The 20,587-nt window shown below is 51.3% G+C and overlaps 9 protein-coding genes across 9 annotated transcripts; 5 read left to right on the top strand and 4 right to left on the bottom strand.

The window, feature by feature from the left end:
• Window positions 1–170: 170 nt before the first annotated feature.
• On the top strand, window positions 171–914 carry BJX67DRAFT_350274 (ATP synthase subunit H; the record flags this gene model as incomplete). The annotated part of the gene is made up of 3 exons (XM_071028813.1): window positions 171–262; window positions 331–412; window positions 516–914. Coding segments are annotated over 3 exons (437 nt in total), but the record flags the coding sequence as incomplete, so codon positions are not given.
• Window positions 915–2,225, bottom strand: BJX67DRAFT_350270 (uncharacterized protein). Its single transcript, XM_071028812.1, has 2 exons — window positions 1,678–2,225; window positions 915–1,581 (listed from the first exon to the last, which is right to left on the bottom strand). Exon 2 carries the CDS (start codon window positions 1,541–1,543, stop codon window positions 1,022–1,024), a length of 522 nt encoding a protein of 173 aa, XP_070887249.1. The 5' UTR covers window positions 1,544–1,581; window positions 1,678–2,225; the 3' UTR covers window positions 915–1,021.
• A 772-nt stretch (window positions 2,226–2,997) lies between these two features.
• Window positions 2,998–6,815, top strand: BJX67DRAFT_51956 (DUF1765 domain-containing protein). The gene is made up of 3 exons (XM_071035110.1): window positions 2,998–4,001; window positions 4,053–5,624; window positions 5,697–6,815. The coding sequence occupies exons 1-3, from the start codon at window positions 3,142–3,144 to the stop codon at window positions 6,628–6,630; spliced, it is 3,366 nt and encodes a 1,121-aa protein (XP_070887248.1). The 5' UTR covers window positions 2,998–3,141; the 3' UTR covers window positions 6,631–6,815.
• On the bottom strand, window positions 6,794–7,799 carry BJX67DRAFT_51819 (uncharacterized protein). Its single transcript, XM_071035109.1, has one exon. The coding sequence runs from the start codon at window positions 7,513–7,515 to the stop codon at window positions 7,000–7,002; it is 516 nt and encodes a 171-aa protein (XP_070887247.1). The 5' UTR covers window positions 7,516–7,799; the 3' UTR covers window positions 6,794–6,999.
• Window positions 7,800–7,846: 47 nt separating this feature from the next.
• On the bottom strand, window positions 7,847–10,563 carry BJX67DRAFT_380082 (M28 family metallopeptidase; the record flags this gene model as incomplete). The annotated part of the gene is made up of 2 exons (XM_071032715.1): window positions 7,847–8,032; window positions 8,092–10,563. 2 exons carry the CDS (start codon window positions 10,561–10,563, stop codon window positions 7,847–7,849), a joined length of 2,658 nt encoding a protein of 885 aa, XP_070887246.1.
• A 1,816-nt stretch (window positions 10,564–12,379) lies between these two features.
• On the bottom strand, window positions 12,380–12,923 carry BJX67DRAFT_51784 (uncharacterized protein). The gene has a single exon (XM_071035108.1). It carries the CDS (start codon window positions 12,797–12,799, stop codon window positions 12,500–12,502), a length of 300 nt encoding a protein of 99 aa, XP_070887245.1. The 5' UTR covers window positions 12,800–12,923; the 3' UTR covers window positions 12,380–12,499.
• Window positions 12,693–14,910, top strand: erg13 (hydroxymethylglutaryl-CoA synthase). The gene is made up of 4 exons (XM_071028811.1): window positions 12,693–13,110; window positions 13,190–13,292; window positions 13,351–14,432; window positions 14,515–14,910. Exons 1-4 carry the CDS (start codon window positions 13,051–13,053, stop codon window positions 14,650–14,652), a joined length of 1,383 nt encoding a protein of 460 aa, XP_070887244.1. The 5' UTR covers window positions 12,693–13,050; the 3' UTR covers window positions 14,653–14,910.
• Window positions 14,911–15,895: 985 nt separating this feature from the next.
• BJX67DRAFT_51578 (uncharacterized protein) lies at window positions 15,896–18,308 on the top strand. The gene has a single exon (XM_071035107.1). It carries the CDS (start codon window positions 16,149–16,151, stop codon window positions 18,093–18,095), a length of 1,947 nt encoding a protein of 648 aa, XP_070887243.1. The 5' UTR covers window positions 15,896–16,148; the 3' UTR covers window positions 18,096–18,308.
• Window positions 18,309–20,337, top strand: BJX67DRAFT_387389 (FAD binding domain protein; the record flags this gene model as incomplete). The annotated part of the gene is made up of 2 exons (XM_071034210.1): window positions 18,309–19,644; window positions 19,700–20,337. Exons 1-2 carry the CDS (start codon window positions 18,522–18,524, stop codon window positions 20,335–20,337), a joined length of 1,761 nt encoding a protein of 586 aa, XP_070887242.1. The 5' UTR covers window positions 18,309–18,521.
• Window positions 20,338–20,587: the final 250 nt, after the last annotated feature.

Below are 20,587 nucleotides of genomic sequence, written 5' to 3'. Positions count from 1 at the left end.
GCTCGTGTCTGAAGGAGGGGGTCGAGGAAGAGAACAGGAGAGAGAAAGGAGAGGCAAAAATGAAGTTGGGAGACACTTGGGGGGCAGAGCCGCAGTCAGCGCTGAGTCATCCGCCAAGCCGAAGACCCCCGAACAACGTCCAACCTTGACTTCCATCTTCAACCTTTTGAGGATGAAACCGTTCCTGTCCTCGCAGATTCTACCCTCGAGCCCTCTCATCTCTTATCCCTCCACGATGATGTCTCAGTCTCTCAGGGCGTCGGTGAGTTCATCTCAATCAGTCTATTCCGTTTTCTTCAACTCGTTCATCTTGAATAACCCCTTTCACAGCGCTCTCTCTTCTCCCGCGTTCCTCGGCAACAGGTCCCTTCTGTCGCCCGCCGCACCTTCCTGACCTCGTCAATTCGCCGGGGTACGTAATCTCCCAATCCACCTCAGCAGTCTATGAATTGCAATGCGTGTATTCGGCGCAGCCGGGGGAGTTCTCATCAGTCCACCCATCTAATATCCTACAGCGGACCCCGTTCAGGAACTCTATCTCCGTGAGCTCCGCGCCTACAAGCCTACACCCATCAAGCCCGGCGACGCCGAGGCTCACGTCCAAAAATTCAGTACTCCCGCTGCGCCCAAGTCCCCCGAGGAAGCTAACCTCGCTAATGAATTGAGCTCCTATGAGACTCAGGAAGTTGAGGTTGAGGGCCAGGCCGTGGGTGGCGAAGCTGCCCCCGTTGAGGAGAGCTGGTTTGAAGAAGAAGAGGAGGCTCCCGCCGCCCACTAAAGTTTTTATATTGATAAAAAAAGCAAGGTCCACAAAGCCGGGGGCCACTGGAAATTGGGTTGGGACTCTGCGTCGTCTCATTCTGTTAATGTAAACTAAACCAACCTGAGGCATATGAATTTTCCTTGTGTTATCATACCATTTGACCTTTAAACTAAAGTAGAGATAGCCCTCATACTCTTGGCTCAGACGACACGGCGGTGAGATTGGGCCGGGTCTTAATTCTATGTCTGACAAGGTCTTTCAAGCATCCATTGACAAGGTGACATGCATGCATGGTAATCTCTGAGCGAAGATCAAGAGTAGTATATCTGTGTACGATCCCAATAGAGTAGTGATGACTTGGCCGTGCCACCTGTGACAGTCATCACACTGCCCCAGGAAAAGACTCCTTACCTCAGCATCCATCCAGCAAGTAATCAAGCACATGAGCAAGAAAGTTAGTAGTGGGCTGGCTTTTTTCGCACAAAAAACGCTCTTGGATATAGATACGGGGGGTCCCACCAGAGTATCAGCGAGTGCAGGGAGGTATGATGTGAGCAAGAGCCAGGCCGCCAGACATTCTTGGGGATCCTGTTCTTTGTTTCCTGGCCTCTTATCTTCGGTATTTAGAAACCCCACTCCGCACCCCGACACAATGATGCATATATAGCCGGCGGCTGTGTTGGATTCGACCGACATTGATGTGGTGCATCGAAGGGTTGATAGGAGGATGGAGATATGTGCCACTAAACTGAGCGAACAGCGACCTGAGACAAATGACATCAGATCTAGCGTTTTTTTTGTTGAGTTGTTGATGTTCCCCAAAAGAATTGTTAGTTTGAAGAAAGGAGACAGTTGCGGTAGTGGTACACAACAGAGTGTTTGTGATCATGCACCGTGCAGGAGGCCATACATACAATAATCTCGGAAAAGGGGCCGCTCCTAGAGCATAGTTGTGTTGGAAGGTTGACTTTTCGAATTGTTGTTCGGTGACAAGACGTATGATGGGTCGGAAATGGCGTGAGCTGAGCCCGAGGAATAGATGGGGAGCGCAGGTGGAATGTGCTCCAGAGCATGATGACGAAGTACCTCAGTTGTGAGAAGTCGCGAATCCTGCACAAGGTTATCCTGAACAGTCTCTCACTGCTGAGTCTTTCGGCAACATAAGTGGACAGCTGTAGGTCAAGTAGTTTTAGACCCAATGCAAGAAAGACTCTACTCCTCCAGTTATGAGCCTTGCAGAAGGAATCGCGTTGAATATTGAAGATTTGATTCTCTTCTCGAGTTCCCAAAAAGTTGGAACTGCCGGATATGATATTGTTCGGTACAGGACAGGACAGTACAATACAATACTCGTCACTTCAACAAGGGCCAATTTGCAACGATGAAGAACTATATGTCGCCAGAGCATTATGACTTCAAGCATAGGATGGCAGAGATTAGGCACGAAGAAAGATAGTGTGAGTTATTATTTGGGGGGCTGAAAAAGACTTTGATGGCGCCAGAAATAGTTACTACGATCGTGTGTGTTCGGGTCCACCAAAGTGGCAAGTTCCCTTTAGCTCAACAGCACTCGAGGCTCGCAACTCCGAAGGATGAAGCTCCTGAGCTTCTCGCAATTGTTTCATAAGACTCAATGGGCTTGCTGTATTCTGTCACCGATTGGAAGGGAGGCGGATTATTGCCAGCACTCGCAGTTGAGAGCGCATACAATTGTGCTCCTCGTACAAACAACCGGGTATGTAAAACATTGGTATTACCGAGTGCCACCTCCGTCCTTCAAGCTTCTCTCTCTCTTCTATTCATTCGTTTGAAATCATAACAGAAGCCTGGGGTCGCCCGAAGGAAAGGGGAGGGACACAGAAGAAAGAAGTGAAATCATCCTCTGACCAATCTCACGCCCCATCTGCCAATTAATGAGTCCATCGATCGCTCCTCCACCGTCGATCAACCGCGCCTCCTCCCTTCGCTCCAGCATTATTGCCGAGCTCACCTTCTCCGTCCCTTGTCTCAGGCTCTCACTGTTGCAACTCACGATCTTCTCAAGCTCCGCGTTTCACTCTCTGAGAATCCAACTCGAGCCCCTCGTTAACTACCCTCGTTGCAGACCGCGCTGTCTTTGCCCGACAGAGTTACTTGGCTGATCTGCAGCACCGCCTTCCTCAGTTTCTCTTAACTGTCGTCCCCCTGCGTTTCGATGGGTTTTGGCCGAGCTCGTCTACACATGCGATAACCACACCTATGAACGATTTATTTTACATGGAGGACCTGACCTTGCCAACGCCGACAACAGCTACTGTCCACCCCCGCCCGGGGGGGTGAGCCACACCTCTCGCAGCATCTCCGGTTGGCATTACAGTTAGCATTGACTCGTCCTGACCATGTCTTCTCCTGTCCCTCAGATCGCAAACACCCATCAGGATGACCAGATCTCTGCGTTGTCCCGTGCCGCGAGCTACAACAACCTCCCCGAGCTTCCCACATCCGAACCAGGCTCCCCGATCCTTCGAAGGACCTTTTCTGATCTGACATTCCAGAAGCAATCCGACTCCCTATCGAAGGAGGATGTTGCGGCGGGAAAAGATATCTTACGGCGTACTTCCCTCCGTCGTTCGAAGGACAGATCTGCCGTTGCCGTATCCCGCTTCACCGTATCCACTGAAGACTTGACAACCGCCGATGTGCCCTCACCCGAGCCGACGGACCCTCAAAATGTTCAGCAAACTAGGGCTCCGTCGCCCGTGGCCCGCCCCTCAAAGGCTCGCGCAATGTCCGGAAGGCTCGTGAGTTTCGCGCGGAAACCCTGGGTGTCCAGCTCACCGAATCGCTCTGCTTCCTCAAAAACTCCCGGCCTCCGGACCCTCCAGGGGGAGGACTCATCATCGCAGACCCTATCGTCCAGAAGTTCTGGCAGCCTAGAGTTACCCCCTGGCTCCGACTCCACTGCGCCATCCCGTAAGCGAACTATCCTGAACAAGCGACCTCGGCGCCCAATGGTTGCTGTTGTAACCCAGAGCCGCGCAGAGAGCCCGAGTACCCCAAGCAGTCCCTCGCCAAGATCATTGTTAGCCAAAGGCTCGCTGGAGAGACTCACATCTTCCTTCAATGTGTCAACACCAGTCCTTCCTCCAATGCCTAAGGCAACTGCCAATTCCAGTAATATCGCTCGAGGAATGGACTCCCCACGAAAAAGGGATGAGCTTTGGAACGTTTTCAGGGGCCTCGAGGCCGATTTTCAGAAGTATGTAAAACAAGTAAAAGAGTTCGTCGTTCGTGTGCTGACCCCCACTAGATTTCAGACAAAGTCCAGTGCTTTGAAAGCGAATGTCGTCCGTTCTTCACTCCTGCCCTTCCTCCACCGATCTCATCCCCCCATAAGCCTCAGAGCTCTGCGGCATGAGGATCTGGATCGTCGGGTAAATATACTCAATAAGTGGTGGATCGGCTTGCTAGATATGCTAAACGGGAAGCATAATCAATCCATCTCAGGTACGGACCGGCCAGTATACCTGGAAGCTATCGTCGGTGTAATGTCGAGACCCGAATGGAGGGTGCCATTTCCAACGCCCTCACCCGAGGCACGACTGCCAAAACCACTCGAGCACTCTGCGACCTCCATCTCAGAGACGTCGGAAGCATCATCGGGCTCAGACTTTCTTTTAGAGTCTATTCATCATAACATAAGGAACATCTTCACGCAAAATTTGCTGTCCCAGATGGCCTTCGTGGTAGAGAGGATGTCCATGAGACACGCTCCAGCTAGCTTGGTGGCATTCTGCGGTAAAGCTTGTGCCTACGCATTCTTTTTCTGTCCTGGCGTCGCGGATATTCTTGTCCGGTTATGGAATATACCGCCAAACGTCTTCCGGCGAGTGTACGCCGAGTCTTTTGCAGACAAAATTGGTGGCGCTCGTGCAATAGCACAAGAGCTTGTACTGAATTTCCCTCCGGCTCTACGATCCTTATCGTTCCATGCACACACGACCTTGGTTCGGTATCTCCGGCAGAAGCCTGATGTTCCTTTGAATACGACGCAGATTCAGTGGCAGAGCCCTTGGGTATCACGATGGTGTGGCAAAGACACAGATCTGTTCTATGTCTTTGTCAAATACATTCACCTCCTTTACGCTGACGCTATACCATCCGATCTTGAGAAGAGTGGGCGCATTCTATCCCCCGGATTGCTTCCAATTCACGCTCAGGTCCTTGTTGTCCTAGAGGATACTCTCTACAAGCAGTCGCAACCTCAAATGCCGGATGCATCTCATAACGCTGCAGCCATCACCTTCGACGATTTCATCGAGGGTACCGATGGATCAGCTTCAGCCCTCCCCTTGGGAACGGCTAACAGTCATCGTTCCATGGCTGAGAATCGTCTAATTATACTGCTTCGGGATTATCTTTCCGAGTCCTCGGTTGAGCCCAATCATGCGCGATTGTTTTACGCCGAATCCTTCTGCATGATCATGAAGACAACAGCCCAGAGAACGTCTCTATTTGATCACAATGCGTGTTTCCTGTTGTGTGATTTCGTCGAGGAGGCCCTACCTATCATTTCACGGTACTCAAAATTGGTGGAGATGGATGTATTCGACTGGAAATTCTGGCTCGAGGCTTGCCGCCAGATGATGCAAAGCCAAAACTCACTTACTGAAGTCCGGGTGTTTTCGTTCCTCTTCTGCATCTGGGGCACCTGGACGAGCTCAGAGGAAAGGAAAGCTGATCTCTGCCTTGGCTTTCTTCTTGAAGAGTCAATTTTCTACCATTATTTCAGCCACTGGAGTCCCATGGTTCGTGCATATTACCACCGCCTACTTTGCTGGAGGCTGAGCAGGTTCAATGAAGATCCGTCACCACTTGACTCGTAAGTAAATAGGAGATGGCCCTCCGTCAACACCTCGTCTCTCTCCGAGCTTACTGATGATGAACCCGGCAGTATTATTTATGAGACACTGTCCAACAGGTTGCAGCGTCTTTGGGAATACTATCTAGCTATCCAGAGCAAAGCAGATAGTGGCCTTGCAGCACCATTATCCTCAGCTCCCTGCACCCCCGCACCAGGGCGTCGCATAATCATTATCCGATGTGACAACCACATGTCCCCCTCGAATCTCTTCATATCCTTTGATACTGTTATTCCGCCACACGTGTCAAGTCAGGCGTCGAACAGTCATACTTCGAGGGCAGATGACTCCTCAGACACCCCGAACCCGCCCAAAAAAAGATGGAATATCCTTAAGGCCGTGTTTGGCGCCTCCCGATCTACCGAAGAACTGTCTCCCACCAGCAGCTCCGACGAATCGGAAACGACTGTTTCCGATGCGCCTGTACCCGGTGAGACAATTGTAGATACAAAATGGCGAACCCCCGATGCCTCCGGCGATCCATGTCGGCCAAGAACAGCGCATCAGCCTTATACCTTTAGGTTTTCCCTAGAGTGGATGGACCGGCCTCAATGGCCTAGCAAAAACAAACGACTGTATACTCCCTGCCTTCCTGTTGCTTCTCAGCTTCACCTCCAGCTTCGGAGATCCGCTCTCAAAGCAGATGACTACAATACATCTTCAGACAATGCAACCGAATGGGACCCTGAAGCCGTCATTGAGGAGCGGAATCGGTCTACTCTGGGAAAGGATGCGGATACGACCGAAATCCTTGCGGAACCGAAGAAGTCTATGAGAAAGAAGGACCCGTCTCTCGTGGCCGGTGATAAACTTGCATCTAGCAAGTACGCAGGTCGTGCTCTTGCGGAATGGGCACAGATTGTGTCAGAGTGCGACAGTTTCTTTGCCCGACGACGTGACGAAGGTGTGCCCTGTGATCGCATGGTTGAGACCCCAACGCTGGGTGTTGAGGGCTTCCGGAAATAGTCCCACCAGATATGGCCACTCCCGGACCAAAGAGTATTTCCAAAGTGCCATGCTCAGCTCTCCAACTCCCCGGCCTTCAACAGCCGCAACCGGCTCAAGATATTAACTTCTTCCATAAGGTGGCAGCTACCAGACCGCTACCCTATCTCTACATTATCATACTACTTTCTTCTCTCTCACTTCCTCCTCTTTCCGGTCGTTCGCATTTCAAGGGCAATAACAGGGATAATGGAATCTACTCTCTCTTACAAAAGGACTTTACCAGGACAAAGCACTACACGTGAATATGTTGCTCCCTCTTATTTTTTCGGCATTTTCCTCTGCCAATTCTATCCTCTCCTTCGATCTCTACATCAACCCACCCTACGCCTACCTCGGTATATACCTCACCGCTAAACCGATACAAAGCATGTCATATAACTGGCGCATTACATGGATAAAAGGCTTATGGTTCCCTTTTTTTTTCACTTCATTTCTTACGGTCACTTTCTTTCTACTCATAAGACTACATTGGAGATGAGGCTTCTGGGAACTATATCTGCGATTCATTGGCGTTCTTCCTTTCCAGGTACAGGTAGGTACAAGCAGTAGTTTAGTAGAGCAGGTGCAGCGAGTATGGAGGGATATCCTAATATCCGCCAGGGTGATGCGCTCAAATTCCATCCAATATTTACAGAAATGGTCCAAAATTTGCCCAAGCCACCGACGACCTCCTTTCTCCTTGAAAAGGACGAACGATGCTCGGCACCCAACGGCTAAAGTTAGGGCGACCAACCCCGAGATGAAGAGGCACTCGGCTGGTTGGAATACGAATCGGTTTGAGGGTAAGAGACAGAGTCTCAAGTAAGTAAAGATACAGAAAGTCACAGACGAAAATAACACCATGCAGGGGTAAATCGGCAAATAAGTATCGGATATGCAATGTCAACTATATTGAGCTTTGATCCGTTTGCAGAGAGGTGCGAAATAGTAGTCTGGTCCAATAAGAGTACACGTAAGAAAGGTAGACAAAGTATGTGGACGTAGGCGATTGATAGTAACGAGGTATAGTAATAAGGTATGATATGGCGGTATATATGTAGCGGTAGAAGAGAATGAGGGCGAATACATATGTAAGTCTAATTGGGATCAGAAATGATGATAGGATATATATATGCATGAGGGTGCGGCCGCGCTGAAAAGAAACGGATATGTTCTCCGAGGAGGGGGAGGTCAATCAGTCATGCAGTAACTTCTCGCTGGCGTCGAGGATAATGTCAGCGATTCGCTCAACCCATTCTTGGGCTAGAGTCCAGTTTCTTGTTTCAAAGCTGTCCTGTATGGCTGGGAATATGGCTGCATCGTAGCCAGACCAAAGCTGGGGTCCGTAGACGACGTGTTTGAACTGTGTACGGTTGGGTATCTGGTGAGTATCATTAGTGACCAAGAGTGCCATCAAATACCTGCTGTGCATTAACTTACTCCACCGCCAAACCTGTCGTCGAGAAGGTGGACATCGAGTTTGGCCATCCTGTAGTTATGGGACATGCGTTGTAGGGCTATTATGTTGTTCTCAAACCCCCCTGCGCCCCATACAGCGTCGTGCCATAGCTTTGGCCATCGCTGGAACTGCTCTGCGTTCGCTCGAAGTTTTGTGGTAGCATTGTACAAAGGCGTTAGGTTCACGGAAGAATCTCCAGAGGCGTTATTGTCAATAGGGAACTTCTTAGATTTTGCGTAGTTCTCCAAGTCAATCACATAACCAGCGAGATGTTCGGCGTAAACCTCCACGTCAAAAGGTAGGATGGGGCTATCCGCAAATTGAAGCAGTAATAAGCCCCAAAACTGGCCCAAGATCTTGTGGTACTGGAAGCCAGGGTCCCCGAACTTTGTCATCCAGTCATAGTTCTCGTGGCAACTGTGATAGGGATACGGGTCTCCAGTAAATCCGAAGTCTATGCTAGAGATACCCGCCAGGTCCTGGAAAGCCACATAATCGCTTCCGGCTCCTAATGGAGCAAACCTCTTGTTCTTCGTTTCCCAGATGTCTTTCAGGGTTTCGTTGGTGACAGGGTCCGAGATTCGGCCAAGGACTTGCATCACAACACGCTCGAAGAGGGGATTGCCAGCCGCCTCAAAGTCTGTGCCGCTGACACCAACATCCACATTAATATATGCGTATGCATTGCCGCGGATGTGGTCCATCCTATCCTCCACGTGCTCTGTAGATCCGATTAAGTTATATTCTTCTGCGTCCCAACTGGCGAACTCGATCGTTCGTAGTGGCCGCCAACCAAATGTTAACAGTTCCCCAAAGACACGGACAAGTTCCAGAAAGACAGCAGTGCCACTCCCCGGATCTGCGCCGCCCAAACACCATGAATCGCGATGGTTACCGACGATAATCTTCTTTTCCGGTTCTTCCATCCCGAAAATCCGCCCAACCACGTTATAAATAGGCTGCCGGTCATTCTCGTCCTGAAGATTCATGAGATTGACGATAGGTGATTTCTCATCGCCTGTCCACCATTGCTTTACCTTCGGCACGCCGCCAATCCACTCTTTCGGTACCTTCGAACCATGGCCCTCAAGCACCTGCAAAAGCCTTTGTGCATCGCGCCAGGCCAGGGGAAGGCTTGGTATTCCCGGTAAGCCCGTTGTCTGCTCGTGGCTTAGTCGCGTTTTCATTTTGGGAGTTGAGGCAAATCCCGGAGAGAGCACATCCCCAACGACCCACGACATAAAACTCACAGCGCCTCTTTGGACGCCATCTGACGGCATGAAACGTCCCTTTGGGTAAGCTGCGCCCCGAAGGAAGCCATCATCGGCCGGATCGGAGTAGATGATACAGCCCACCGCCCCGGCAAGCTCGGCGGCTTTCACCTTCAAAGCACGGTCGGACTCGGCCCCATAATACCGAACAAGAGCGATGGATCCATTTAAGTTGATTCCTTGGTCCTCTAGATGCTGGAAGTCTTCCCGAGACCCGTAATTTGCGTAGACCAGGTGGCCTGTGACGTTGCCCGCCTTCGAATGCCCATGGAATGCTGGTGTATATTTGTTCTCATCATCAAACTTCTCTTCAAGAGTAGCCTCCCAACTAAGGTCAGGTGGATCAACAATAGCTATCCTCCGCCCATCTGCCTTGGGCCAGTTCAGATATACCTGATATTCGTCCAAATCGATTCCCTCCAGACCTGCATTCTCGAATTCTTGCTGGATCCATTTCGCAAGGAAGAAGCTCCCTTCGCTACCTGCGAGGTGAGGATATTTGGTCGCAATCTTCAGGTTTTCCGCGATATTAGTCTCGTTGACATGGCCCTGGACGAAATTCTCAACCGATGCAGCGTTATAAGTCTGACCCATCATGAATCGTGAATTGAAGTTGAAAACGTCCGAAACGACAAAAACATAAATGACGGCGACCACAAGCAGTAAGCCAAAAAGCCGAAGCAAGATAATACACCCATTGGAGTTGAAGCTAGTCCGGGCCGAATTCAAATTGATGGTGAACTTGAAGCTAGGCCAAAACCGACGGAACGGGAGATGAATGGACCATAGCGTTCGGGTCAGGTTGCTAAATGGCTTTGAGAATCGAGATCGTAACCGGGAACTTCGTGATGCCTGTTGGCTGGAGTCTTCAACATCCATCTGGTCAAGATCTCCTCGCAAATCCTCCAACGAACCCCTTTCCGAGCCGGGAGGCGAGGAGTACAAATCATCGACGCTATTTCTAACGGATTCAACAGTGGGTGGATGATAACCATGCGGTCCGGACTGGGCCCTATCGCGGGCAGCGGCATCGCGTTCGTCTTGAAGTAGGGCCTGGCCCTCTGGATCATCGCTCACGTCGGATGTGAGGTGCGTTCGCGAGGAGCTGGGGCGCGATGCGATCGCTTCTTCGTAGGACGGGATGGGAAGAGAATCATATTCGTATTTCTGGTCTTTACTCATGACGGAGGATTCAGGACTCTAGGGAGCCGTGCGGACGAGATAGGAAGACGGATGCTCGCGCAACGGGCTCATGATCTGGTGAAAGGAATGGCTAGTATGGACATGCTCCCCGACTATGGAATGATCGAAAGAAAAGCAACGACGAGAAGAAATGAGAGCAGAGAAGAAATAACCAAAACTAGAAAGAGAGCGAAGCGTTCTTGTCGTCGACTGGCCACAGGAGTGTCGATTCCGGGGGGTTTGGACTGAGGTGAGGGAGAACGAAGCCACTTGAAGGCGCCTGAGGCACGCGTGGCGCAGGCGAGCGGGACTGCCAGGCAGAAGATTTCGGCCCTGTCGGGAGGCCGATTGCTGGCATTATTATTATTGCGCATGTTACTTCTCATCTTTGGTTACAATGCTGATTCAATTGGACCCTACAACAGCAACTCAAATTACCAGGTACTGGAAGTAGTACTGTTGAATCTCGACTTGCTGAGTTTTGGCATAACTTGCTTCAATCGCTTGTTCAACTGAAGTTAACTAACTCAACATTCACAGCATAGCTGACTAACTCAATACAGCTTCTGTTTCACTTCTTGTGCACGTGATTACAAATTTAGATGTTGTTGATCCTTCGCGGACTGAGATCCCCAGACGTCCGCCCTGAGAGCGGGAATAAACAACAAGATGGTCAATCGATTGCGGAAATATCAGTCAAAAAATCTTGTTTCTCGACAGGACTTCCGGGTATCGAAATACGGAGAGTCTCCTGAATGCTCGTTAGATGGGGCACGAGTTTTCTGGAGAGAGAGTATGGCAGGGCCCAAGGTTGGTCCTCCAACTTCAATACTCTAGCTCTCAGTTATTATTGAGATTATTTCGATGCGGAACTCGATTTGGATCGTATCTAGCAATGGCCCATTCAGCAGCCCGCGACAGTTAATAATTCTAAAATTTTCGTGATGAGAGTCAAAGAAGCATTTTTTCATTATGCTATACAGCCTTGGGAATCTTGTATAGATACCCGTGAACAGGGATTCGATGGACCCACAATAGAAGATGGACAGCAATCTCGCTCTGTCGCAGTATGGTCACGTTGGTCAAAGGCTTCAGGTATTATTGAGATCACCTGCAGGAATCGAAGAGCGATCAAGTTATATTCCTTGGTCCCCCGCTGAAGTCGCAGGGCATCTGACATCCGTTTTGCCGAGTGGAACAGTGCAGGTGGACGAGGATTCGCACCAACCCGTGGCACTGCGATATCTGGGCCGAGAACTGGACCACACGCAGATTCGGTTGATATAAACAGGATGACATCTACAATCTATCACTGCTGTACGGAGCCCTCCCCTCCCTGTTGGGAGCAGCCAAAATTCGAGGCCGCATTAATGATGGGGGTGGTTCCTTGGCTTCAATTTCGGGTTTCAATTGAGCTTCGACAGAATTTGCTGTCCAAACCGATCAAAGACTTGAAAAATGTCAAGACCACAGATATGCATAAAGCAGGGATCCAGGATGAAGATTCGAAGAGTCTTAAGCTCTTTGGCCAATTCTTGTCAATGATTGCTTCTCGTCATTATTGGAACCGGAAAGAAGAGAGGTTATTGGAGCGGGCTGGAAGAAGTCGAGAACCGTCGGGATGTGGCTGTTCGACAGCCATGCTCCCCAGAGCAGAGCTTGAAATTGTTTCAATCCTCCAAGTCCCCAGGCCGTGAGACAGAAGAGTCGGTGAGAAAAAGGTTGATGATGATGAATGGATGGAGGCTCCCTTGTCGTGAATGTCCTGCCAGCTTGGGACAGGATGAAGAGTACAGCGTATACCAGATCCTGGACACAGTCAACTCCTGAGGGACGCTGGCAACAGCTGTGGAAAAGAGTGGGATGATCCTCTTAAAGCTTCAAGACGTCGAGTTTCCGATCGCATTCTTTCGCAGCAGAAATGGTGCAGGTGCAATCACAGAGAAGGATGCACCTTCGTTAACTTCCTGTACCATCCTGGGGACTCAAAATTGTGCCTTGGTGCATTAGCCACACGGACAAGCCTCAGGCATGGGTTGCCCCTCAGAAAGGAACAGCGAAGAAAAAAGAGCATCAGCCCCACCAGTAGTGGCGTTCTAACTGCATTAGTCCCTTTTCCTTTGGCACCTGCATTCTCCTTGGGTGTCCACCTCTTCAAGTTGTGCTCCCCCGAAGCTGCGAAGGCGAGGGGAATGGGGAGGTGCAGACTAGTGGAGGGACAGGACCTACGCTGCATTTTCTGGCCTGGCTTCTGTTCGAATACTTATACAGCTCCCCAAAAGCCCATCTGTGTCGGTTTTCTCGCACCCTCTGCATTCTATCGTCAACATTTCTTTCTTGATCTTGCCCCCCACATTATTCATTCTCTTCCCTCTCTCCCTTTCGTCGTGGTCTTTCGCGAGCCGAGACCTTTCGTTGCGATTGCTTCCAAGTTTCTGTCCACCTGCCTTCTGCGATACTGCCCCCACCTCTTCGGACATCGGCATTATGTCTGCACGCCCCCAGAACATCGGTATCAAGGCCATTGAGGTCTACTTTCCAAGTCAGGTACGGGATCTTCGTGCGCTATGCTTTCTTTGCTATTCGTACTCTTCCAGTTTCTCTTAATCTAACGGCCAATCTTCAGTGTCTGGACCAGACGGAGTTGGAGAAATTCGATGGCGTCGGTGAAGGAAAATACACAATTGGTCTTGGACAGACCAAGATGAGCTTCTGCGATGACCGTGAGGGTACGTTCTGCCTGCCAGATATCTTGCTATTTCGATATTAACCTTGGTTGCGTTACAGATATTTATTCTATCACCCTCACCACCCTCTCCTCCCTCATGAACAAATACAACATCGACCCAAACTCGGTTGGTCGGCTTGAGGTTGGCACGGAGACACTCTTGGACAAGTCCAAGTCCGTCAAGTCTGTTCTTATGCAGCTATTTGCTCCTCATGGGAACACAAACATCGAGGGTATCGACACCGTAAATGCTTGCTATGGAGGAACCAACGCGGTTTTCAACAGTATCAACTGGCTAGAGTCATCAGCATGGGATGGCAGGGATGCCGTTGTAGTGTGTGGTGACATTGCTCTCTATGCAAAGGGCAACGCTCGCCCCACAGGTGGTGCTGGTTGTGTGGCCATGCTGATCGGCCCTGACGCTCCTATCGTCTTCGAGCCGGGTCTCCGTGCTTCCTATATTACGCACACCTACGATTTCTTTAAGCCCGATCTCACGAGCGAATACCCAGTTGTGGATGGCCAATACTCTCTGAAGTGCTATACCGAGGCCGTCGACGCCTGCTACAAGGCTTACGGCGTTCGAGAAAAACATCTGAAAGAGAAGACTCAGAACGGTACAAACGGTGTAACACGGGACGAGTCCAAATCTCCTCTGGACCGTTTCGACTACCTCCTCTTCCACGCACCCACTTGCAAGCTGGTCCAAAAGTCCTACGCTCGCATGCTTTACAACGACTATCTCCAGAACCCTACGCACCCTGCCTTTGCTGAAGTTGCCCCTGAATTGCGTGACTTGGATTACCAGAAGTCCCTCACTGACAAGAATGTTGAGAAGACATTCATGGGCTTGACCAAGAAGCGCTTCGCGGAACGAGTGAGGCCCGGCCTCGATGTTGCCACTCTCTGCGGTAACATGTACACAGCGACTGTGTACGCGGGCCTGTGCAGTCTTCTTAGCAATGTCACCTTTGACCCCAGCCAGCCCAAGCGTCTTGGAATTTTCTCCTACGGTAGTGGTCTTGCTAGTTCCCTGTTCAGCGCCAAGGTCGTCGGCGATGTGTCGTACATCGTTGAGAAGCTGGATCTGCACAACCGACTCAATTCTCGGACTGTCCTGAGCCCCCAGGATTACGAATCGGTACGCAAATAATTCCCGTTCCAGCATTTTTTTAGCTGTACCCGCCCCCCTTGGATAGCTTTCGCTAACAACATTACCTCAGATGTGTGAACTCCGCGAGCACGCGCACCTGAAGAAGGAATTTAAGCCCGTTGGCAACCTGGAGACGCTTGTCCCTGGCACATATTATCTCACTGAGATTGATGAGATGTTCCGACGGAAGTACGAAGTTAAGGCATGAATGACGACTCAGGCATAATGCTTCTGTACCCTTGACGTTTTCTCCAACACCATTGTCTGGACGACATATTAGATTCTAGCATGATGTTTCTACGTTTGCTTCGCACGATAGAGTGTTTTGAGATTCTTGCAGATTTCTCTGGGCGATCAGGCGGCGCTGGAAAGCTTCCGATTTCAAGAGAATGGCCACCAAAACGTATTTCAGAATTATAATAGTATATACTGTTAATCAAATCCATGGACCATGATATTTTGCTTATTTCTTCAAGACACTCTGGTGCGGAATCGAGGTTGGAGGACAAAGAATCAACCGACCAAGAGCCTCCTCGCTCCTTCGACAGGTCACAGAACCGCACTATTGGTCAGCGAGATGATACCTCAACCTCACCAACTCCTCTCTGGAAAATTGATCTTTCCCCTTTCCCATCCCAGGTCGAGACCGACATGGAAGTTCTTCAGTCTCCGGCTGAAGATGATCTGTTTGTTTCAGACTAGCCAGGACCGCTCGCTGCACATCAGCGATGAAGAGATTCGACCTCCACCCGAGCTCGGCGCGTAGCTGGGGTGGGGAGTCGGCGCGTACTGACACCATTCCAGCCGCCCAGATGTGTATTCTTAGTACTGTCCGAGGCGCTGAATCTTTCTCACTGACCGACTGAGTCTCCGAGCGGCCTGCCGTGGCATTTGTGTTATTCCCTCCCGGATCCTGGCTGTCCCATTACAAGCCCGGCGCTTATATGCTGCCCCTCCAGGCACACGCACCTTGCAGACGTCCCTGAGCTTTCTCGATACAGAAACTGTTCATGTCTGCTCCTGCTTGCCGCTGGCTCGTTGCAGTCCCAGGCTTTAGCCGGATCGAGGTAAATTTAGCTCCTCTGCTGCCCAGAATAGACGAAACACGCTTGTTGCCGATTATAGACCCGTTCTGGCGCTTGTGCAAACCATTCCTGAGGTGTTGGGATCTGAGGACATCGAGAAAATGCGAAATATAGTAACATTTTGACGCGCAGCTGCTAGCTGAAACACTCGTGTGCGTTCGAGGATCGTTTGCTGTGAAGATAGCACAAGCAGAGACTGGCAGCCCAAGTGCGAAACCTACTCATCTTCTTCTGATGATACCCACAACGACAAGGATGCTGGCGTCTCGATGGAGCTTCTCCATGTTTCAGGTTATCTCGTTTCTGGTGGTGCTGTTTACTGCTTCTTATTTTGGCTCCTCTGGGCTCCTAGGAAGCTCAGAGCCGAGAAGCATTTAACATCCAACCGTTCCCATCCTCTTTGATGAGCAGAAAAGTCTCTCTCGTCTGGACATTCGCAATTGCCATGAACTGGCTTTGATATCCTCTTTCCTTCTAGAGTGCTCTCTTTCCTTCATTCTCTGTTGTTACCATTCGTCCGAACCTGCTGGAAGCTGGCCCTTCCGGTTGCATCACCACTGACAGCCTAATACACCCGACTATCCTCTAATCCAATTCATATTGATCAGGTTACAAGATCATGTCCCTCGGATTTCCCAGCTACCGGCCTACCACGCCCCCCGTCGTTCATTACCAGGAGTTAGCTCGACAATCCCACGCATCAGACTCTTCTATATACTCTAACGATTCGTCTCCCTGGTCCGCCGTGACTTCTACCACGAGCCCAACCGTGGATTCCCCACCGCGGTACCAGCATGGCCCTGCTCTTCTTCCGAGAATCAGATCGCAGGACGTTGTCATTGAGCCTCCGCCTACCACTGGCCCGCATCGCCATCGCCGGTTTCTGTCTAATACAAGAAACCCGCCGGGCTTTCTTCCATATCCACCCAGGCGCCCGTCAATGCAGCAAAGTGTGGTTGAAGTATCAGACCGTCTGGCTGCCGTCTCGTCCGCGCACGTTTCGCCAGTCTACGCTTCCTACAATGAATCGGCACTCTCGTCCCCCGTGAGCATAACCCCCTCTCACAAGCGCAAGGAGTCCGGAAAACATTCTCGCTCGGCCTCCGCCTCCAGTATCGACGATGAGACATTGAAACGGTACGGATATCCAACTTACCGGCAGCTTCCAAAATATACCACTCAGCCTCAGCCTTCTCCTTCTGCACCTATTACTCCCGCCACGCCTAATATCACGGTATACCCTCCGTGCTCCCAAACCTCACCAACTGAACCGTCAGCACAGGTTCAAGAAGTTCCTATGCAAGCGCCTCTTGCACTTCCACACTCGTCTTACGGCTACGCCCGTGTCCCCAGTGCGCAGTGCTCTCCTGTTAGCCTTGTGCACCCGACTACCAGCACCCGTCCGCAGTCAACCACGCTCCTTGCGTACCTGACAGGCCCCACGCAAGCAATCAATCTCGTTCGCAATGTGAGCGTGATTCCCACCCGGGGCTTGCACGACTACTTCTGGTGGGACATTCGAAATCTACGCAGCTGGGCCTCTTTCTCATTGGGCACATTCAACTCAATCGACGGGCTTACGAAGCTATTGAAAACAACAATACCTTCGAATCTCACCCCCCCCGCCGTGGTGCAGAGCAGTCGTCTATCCCCGGACTCCGAAGCCGCACTTATCAGTCTCGTTCAAGACATCTACGCGCCTCGGGTGAACGCTGCTCTCACGGTGTCTCTAGGACCTGACCACCTATCCCTCTATACTGCCCCGGCTCCTCGCTCCTCGAACAACAAGCATCATGGTGGACCTCATTTCCTTGCCAATTATGCATCAGACACGGAGAAAACGAGTTCGGGCCTGCCTCGTGGCCGACTCGTTGGAATCGCCAAGAGCTTCGACCGCTGGAATACAGGAATGCGTAATGAGGCGCCACATCGTCGGGTGGAATACCTCAACGGTTTATCGCACCTGCAGCGATGCATGCGCGAGCACTCCTGCCGCTACGGCTTCATTATTACCGAGATCGAGCTCGTCTGTGTCCGAGCGGGATGCGATGAGGGCGACGACGTACCCTACTTCGGATTCTTGGAGCTTTCCACGCCAATACCGACCAATGTTGCAGCTAATCCAACCGGAGTTGGACTAGGAGCTGAGAGCATATCAGCTGTGTATGCATCGCCTCGCTCGCCTACTCCGTCTGCCGACGACTCTCTAGCGAGCCAGTCGCCGTCGCAAGAGGGATACTCTATGCCAGCGCCAGAAGCCCTTAACGTGCCCATGACCGCGAGTCTGGCGTTGTACTTCCTCCTCATGCTGTCGAAGTCCGTCCCATTACCGTCTCAGCCGTCGTCACATCTCAATGTTGGCGGACCTGGGGTGCTTACTCGACAGCGTGTTCTACCAGATGGCAAGGACAAATGGATCCCCGAACCGCAGATTGGCGAAAAACGGGATGCGAAGCGGGTACGGGGCTGGATCTGGCCGCATGACGCGTGGCATCGACGGGAGGGAGGTGGAGTGCCGCGTTCGAGGGCGGCGGTGCAGGCGAAGCAGAAGAAGTGGCATAAATAACATGGCGCGATTGTTGCTTGAGGATAGGAGTATATGGTCGTATCTCTTATGCTAGAGACTAATGTAATCCTTTTGTCATAGCGGGTACGGCCCATGGGGCCAGGATTGACGGTGAATGAGTTTGTGCATACTTGATTCCAAGGTCCTCAATTGCGTAGACTCCTACCCCTATACCGGCAAGAAATTGTTTTGATCTGCCGATTTAATGGCAATTTCAGAGGTACCTTGGGGACCTGAGTACCCTGGGGATCATAACGCCAGAGACAACCCTATTTAATCAATCCATCTACATAGGTATGAACGTCACCAAATAAACACGAGGTATACAATTACACCTACCATCACCTCTCTACCTAACAAGCAATCACACCAGCCCTGGACGTGCTCCAGTCTAACCACCAAGAACCCACGGAACGTGTAACGAAAATGCTCCACGATGTCCTCATCATCGGCGCTGGGCCCTGTGGTCTCGCCGTTGCCGCCCACCTAAAGGAACATACGCCCTCGGCGATCTTCACAGACGAAGAACACCAACGATATCACTGGATCAATAAGCATAAGGGGCGGATGAATCTTGTGAGGGCGCATCAGGGAAAGCTTAAAAAGTTGGGTGTTGGCAGATCTTCGCCGTCATCTTCAGGATCGTCGAGGGATGATGAGGGCTCGGATACCTGCAGAGGCGCGTCGCCGCCGTCGTCATCATCGCCGTCGTCGTCAGCCTCGTCTATCCCGGGCTACGAGTCCAAATACAAATTGAACACTGGATCTGAGAGGGTTAAGGAAGAGAGAATAGAACTCTCGATGCTTATTCTCGATTCGACGGGAGACCAGTGGATGGAGAGGTGGAATAGGGCGTTCGAAGCTCTCGAGATCGAGCAGCTCCGTAGCCCCATGTTCTTCCACGTTGACCCTGGCGATCGGGACGGCATGCTGGCGTATACGACCGAGCATGGACGCGAGAAGGAGTTGTGGGAGATATCGGGTTGCGTGGGGAAAGAGAAGAGCAAGCATCAGAAGAAGAAGAAAATTCAGAAGTCGAAACAGCGGAACAGGAAGGTTATTGGGGATGCCGAGATCGATGAGAGGGACCGCAAGGATTATTTCTCCCCGGGTACTGGGCTCTTCAGGGATTTCTGTGAGAGTGTGGCTGCGAGGTATGGGCTGGATGCTCCGGGACTAATTAAGGAAAGGGAGGTTGTGGATGTGAGGTACGGCTATTTTGAAGAGGATACAGGTTGGTCAGAGAAGATTTTCATGGTGAAGACGAGGAACGAGGAGGCGTTTTATGCGAGGACAGTGGTGTTGGCTGTTGGGCCGGGGGGAAGGAAGATCATGCCTTTCCCTTTGAGTGCCGAAGAGGCAGAGGGGGCTTGTCACAGTAGTGAGATACGAACGTTTCCCAGTGCCAACGTCAAGAAGAGGATCCAGCAACGACGGGAGACGAACGTTGTGGTTGTTGGAGGAGGCTTGTCCTCTGCCCAGATCGTAGACATGGCTGTGCGAAAGGGAGTGAGCAAAGTGTGGCTTCTGCTGCGGTCTGATTTCAAAGGTGAGACCCGACCTCGCGCATGATCGAGTGCTCTGGCTAGGGCTAACGAGCGCAGTCAAACACTTCGACATTACCCTCAGCTGGATGGGCAAATTTAAGAACTACGAGAAGGCCGTCTTCTGGTCGGCAGACACCGACGAAGAGCGTCTGGAGATGATCAAGACGGCGCGGAACGGAGGGAGCATCACGCCACGCTACCAAAAGATTCTCCGCAACCACGCGGCTCGTGGTCGCGTCTCCATCCACCCACACACCGTCATATCTACCAAAGAGTACTGCAGTGTCTCGAAGACATGGCGTCTTGTGACAGACCCTCCCATCCCTGACCTTCCGGCGATCGACTACATCCATTTCGCAACGGGCATGCACATGGATGTGCGTGAGCTACCTCTGCTGCGGCAGATGCACCGTGACTACCCCATAGAGTCGATTCAGGGCTTGCCGTGCCTTACGGATGACCTGATGTGGCAGCCTTGGGTACCCCTCTTTCTGACGGGGCGGTTGGCGGCGTTGCGTCTGGGTCCTGGTGCGCCGAACCTTGAAGGTGCGAGGTTGGGAGCAGAGAGAATAGCCTGGAGCATGGAGGAGGTACTGGGGCCTCTTGCATTTGGCAGCGAGGAGACGGACACGTCGAAGCAGTGCGTCTGTGGACTGGGGAATCGATATGCCGGGTTGTCTTCCTCCACCAGTTGATTATCGGAGATCATACTCCTTTGACCCAGAGGAGCTTACCGTCTTGCGCCTTACATCCTCCATCCTCCAGAATCCCAAGCTCTCTCAACCATGAAGGTTACCTTAAACCGGGGGCATCTGTCCTAAGAATGAAAACCACACTCAAAGCACCGTTCTTCTCTCATTTTCTGGTAGGATATATGAATCAAACTCAATAAGTCCATGCATTCTGTCTCCGAGGAATTGCCGATGGTTCAGCTGCATGCACAAG

Source organism: Aspergillus lucknowensis (assembly GCF_044049455.1).
Source record: "Aspergillus lucknowensis strain CBS 449.75 chromosome Unknown BJX67scaffold_14, whole genome shotgun sequence".
In the NCBI taxonomy this organism is placed as follows: domain Eukaryota; kingdom Fungi; phylum Ascomycota; class Eurotiomycetes; order Eurotiales; family Aspergillaceae; genus Aspergillus; species Aspergillus lucknowensis.
The sequence above is the reverse complement of the archived record's forward strand: the minus strand, read 5'-3'. Positions and strand labels throughout refer to the sequence as shown.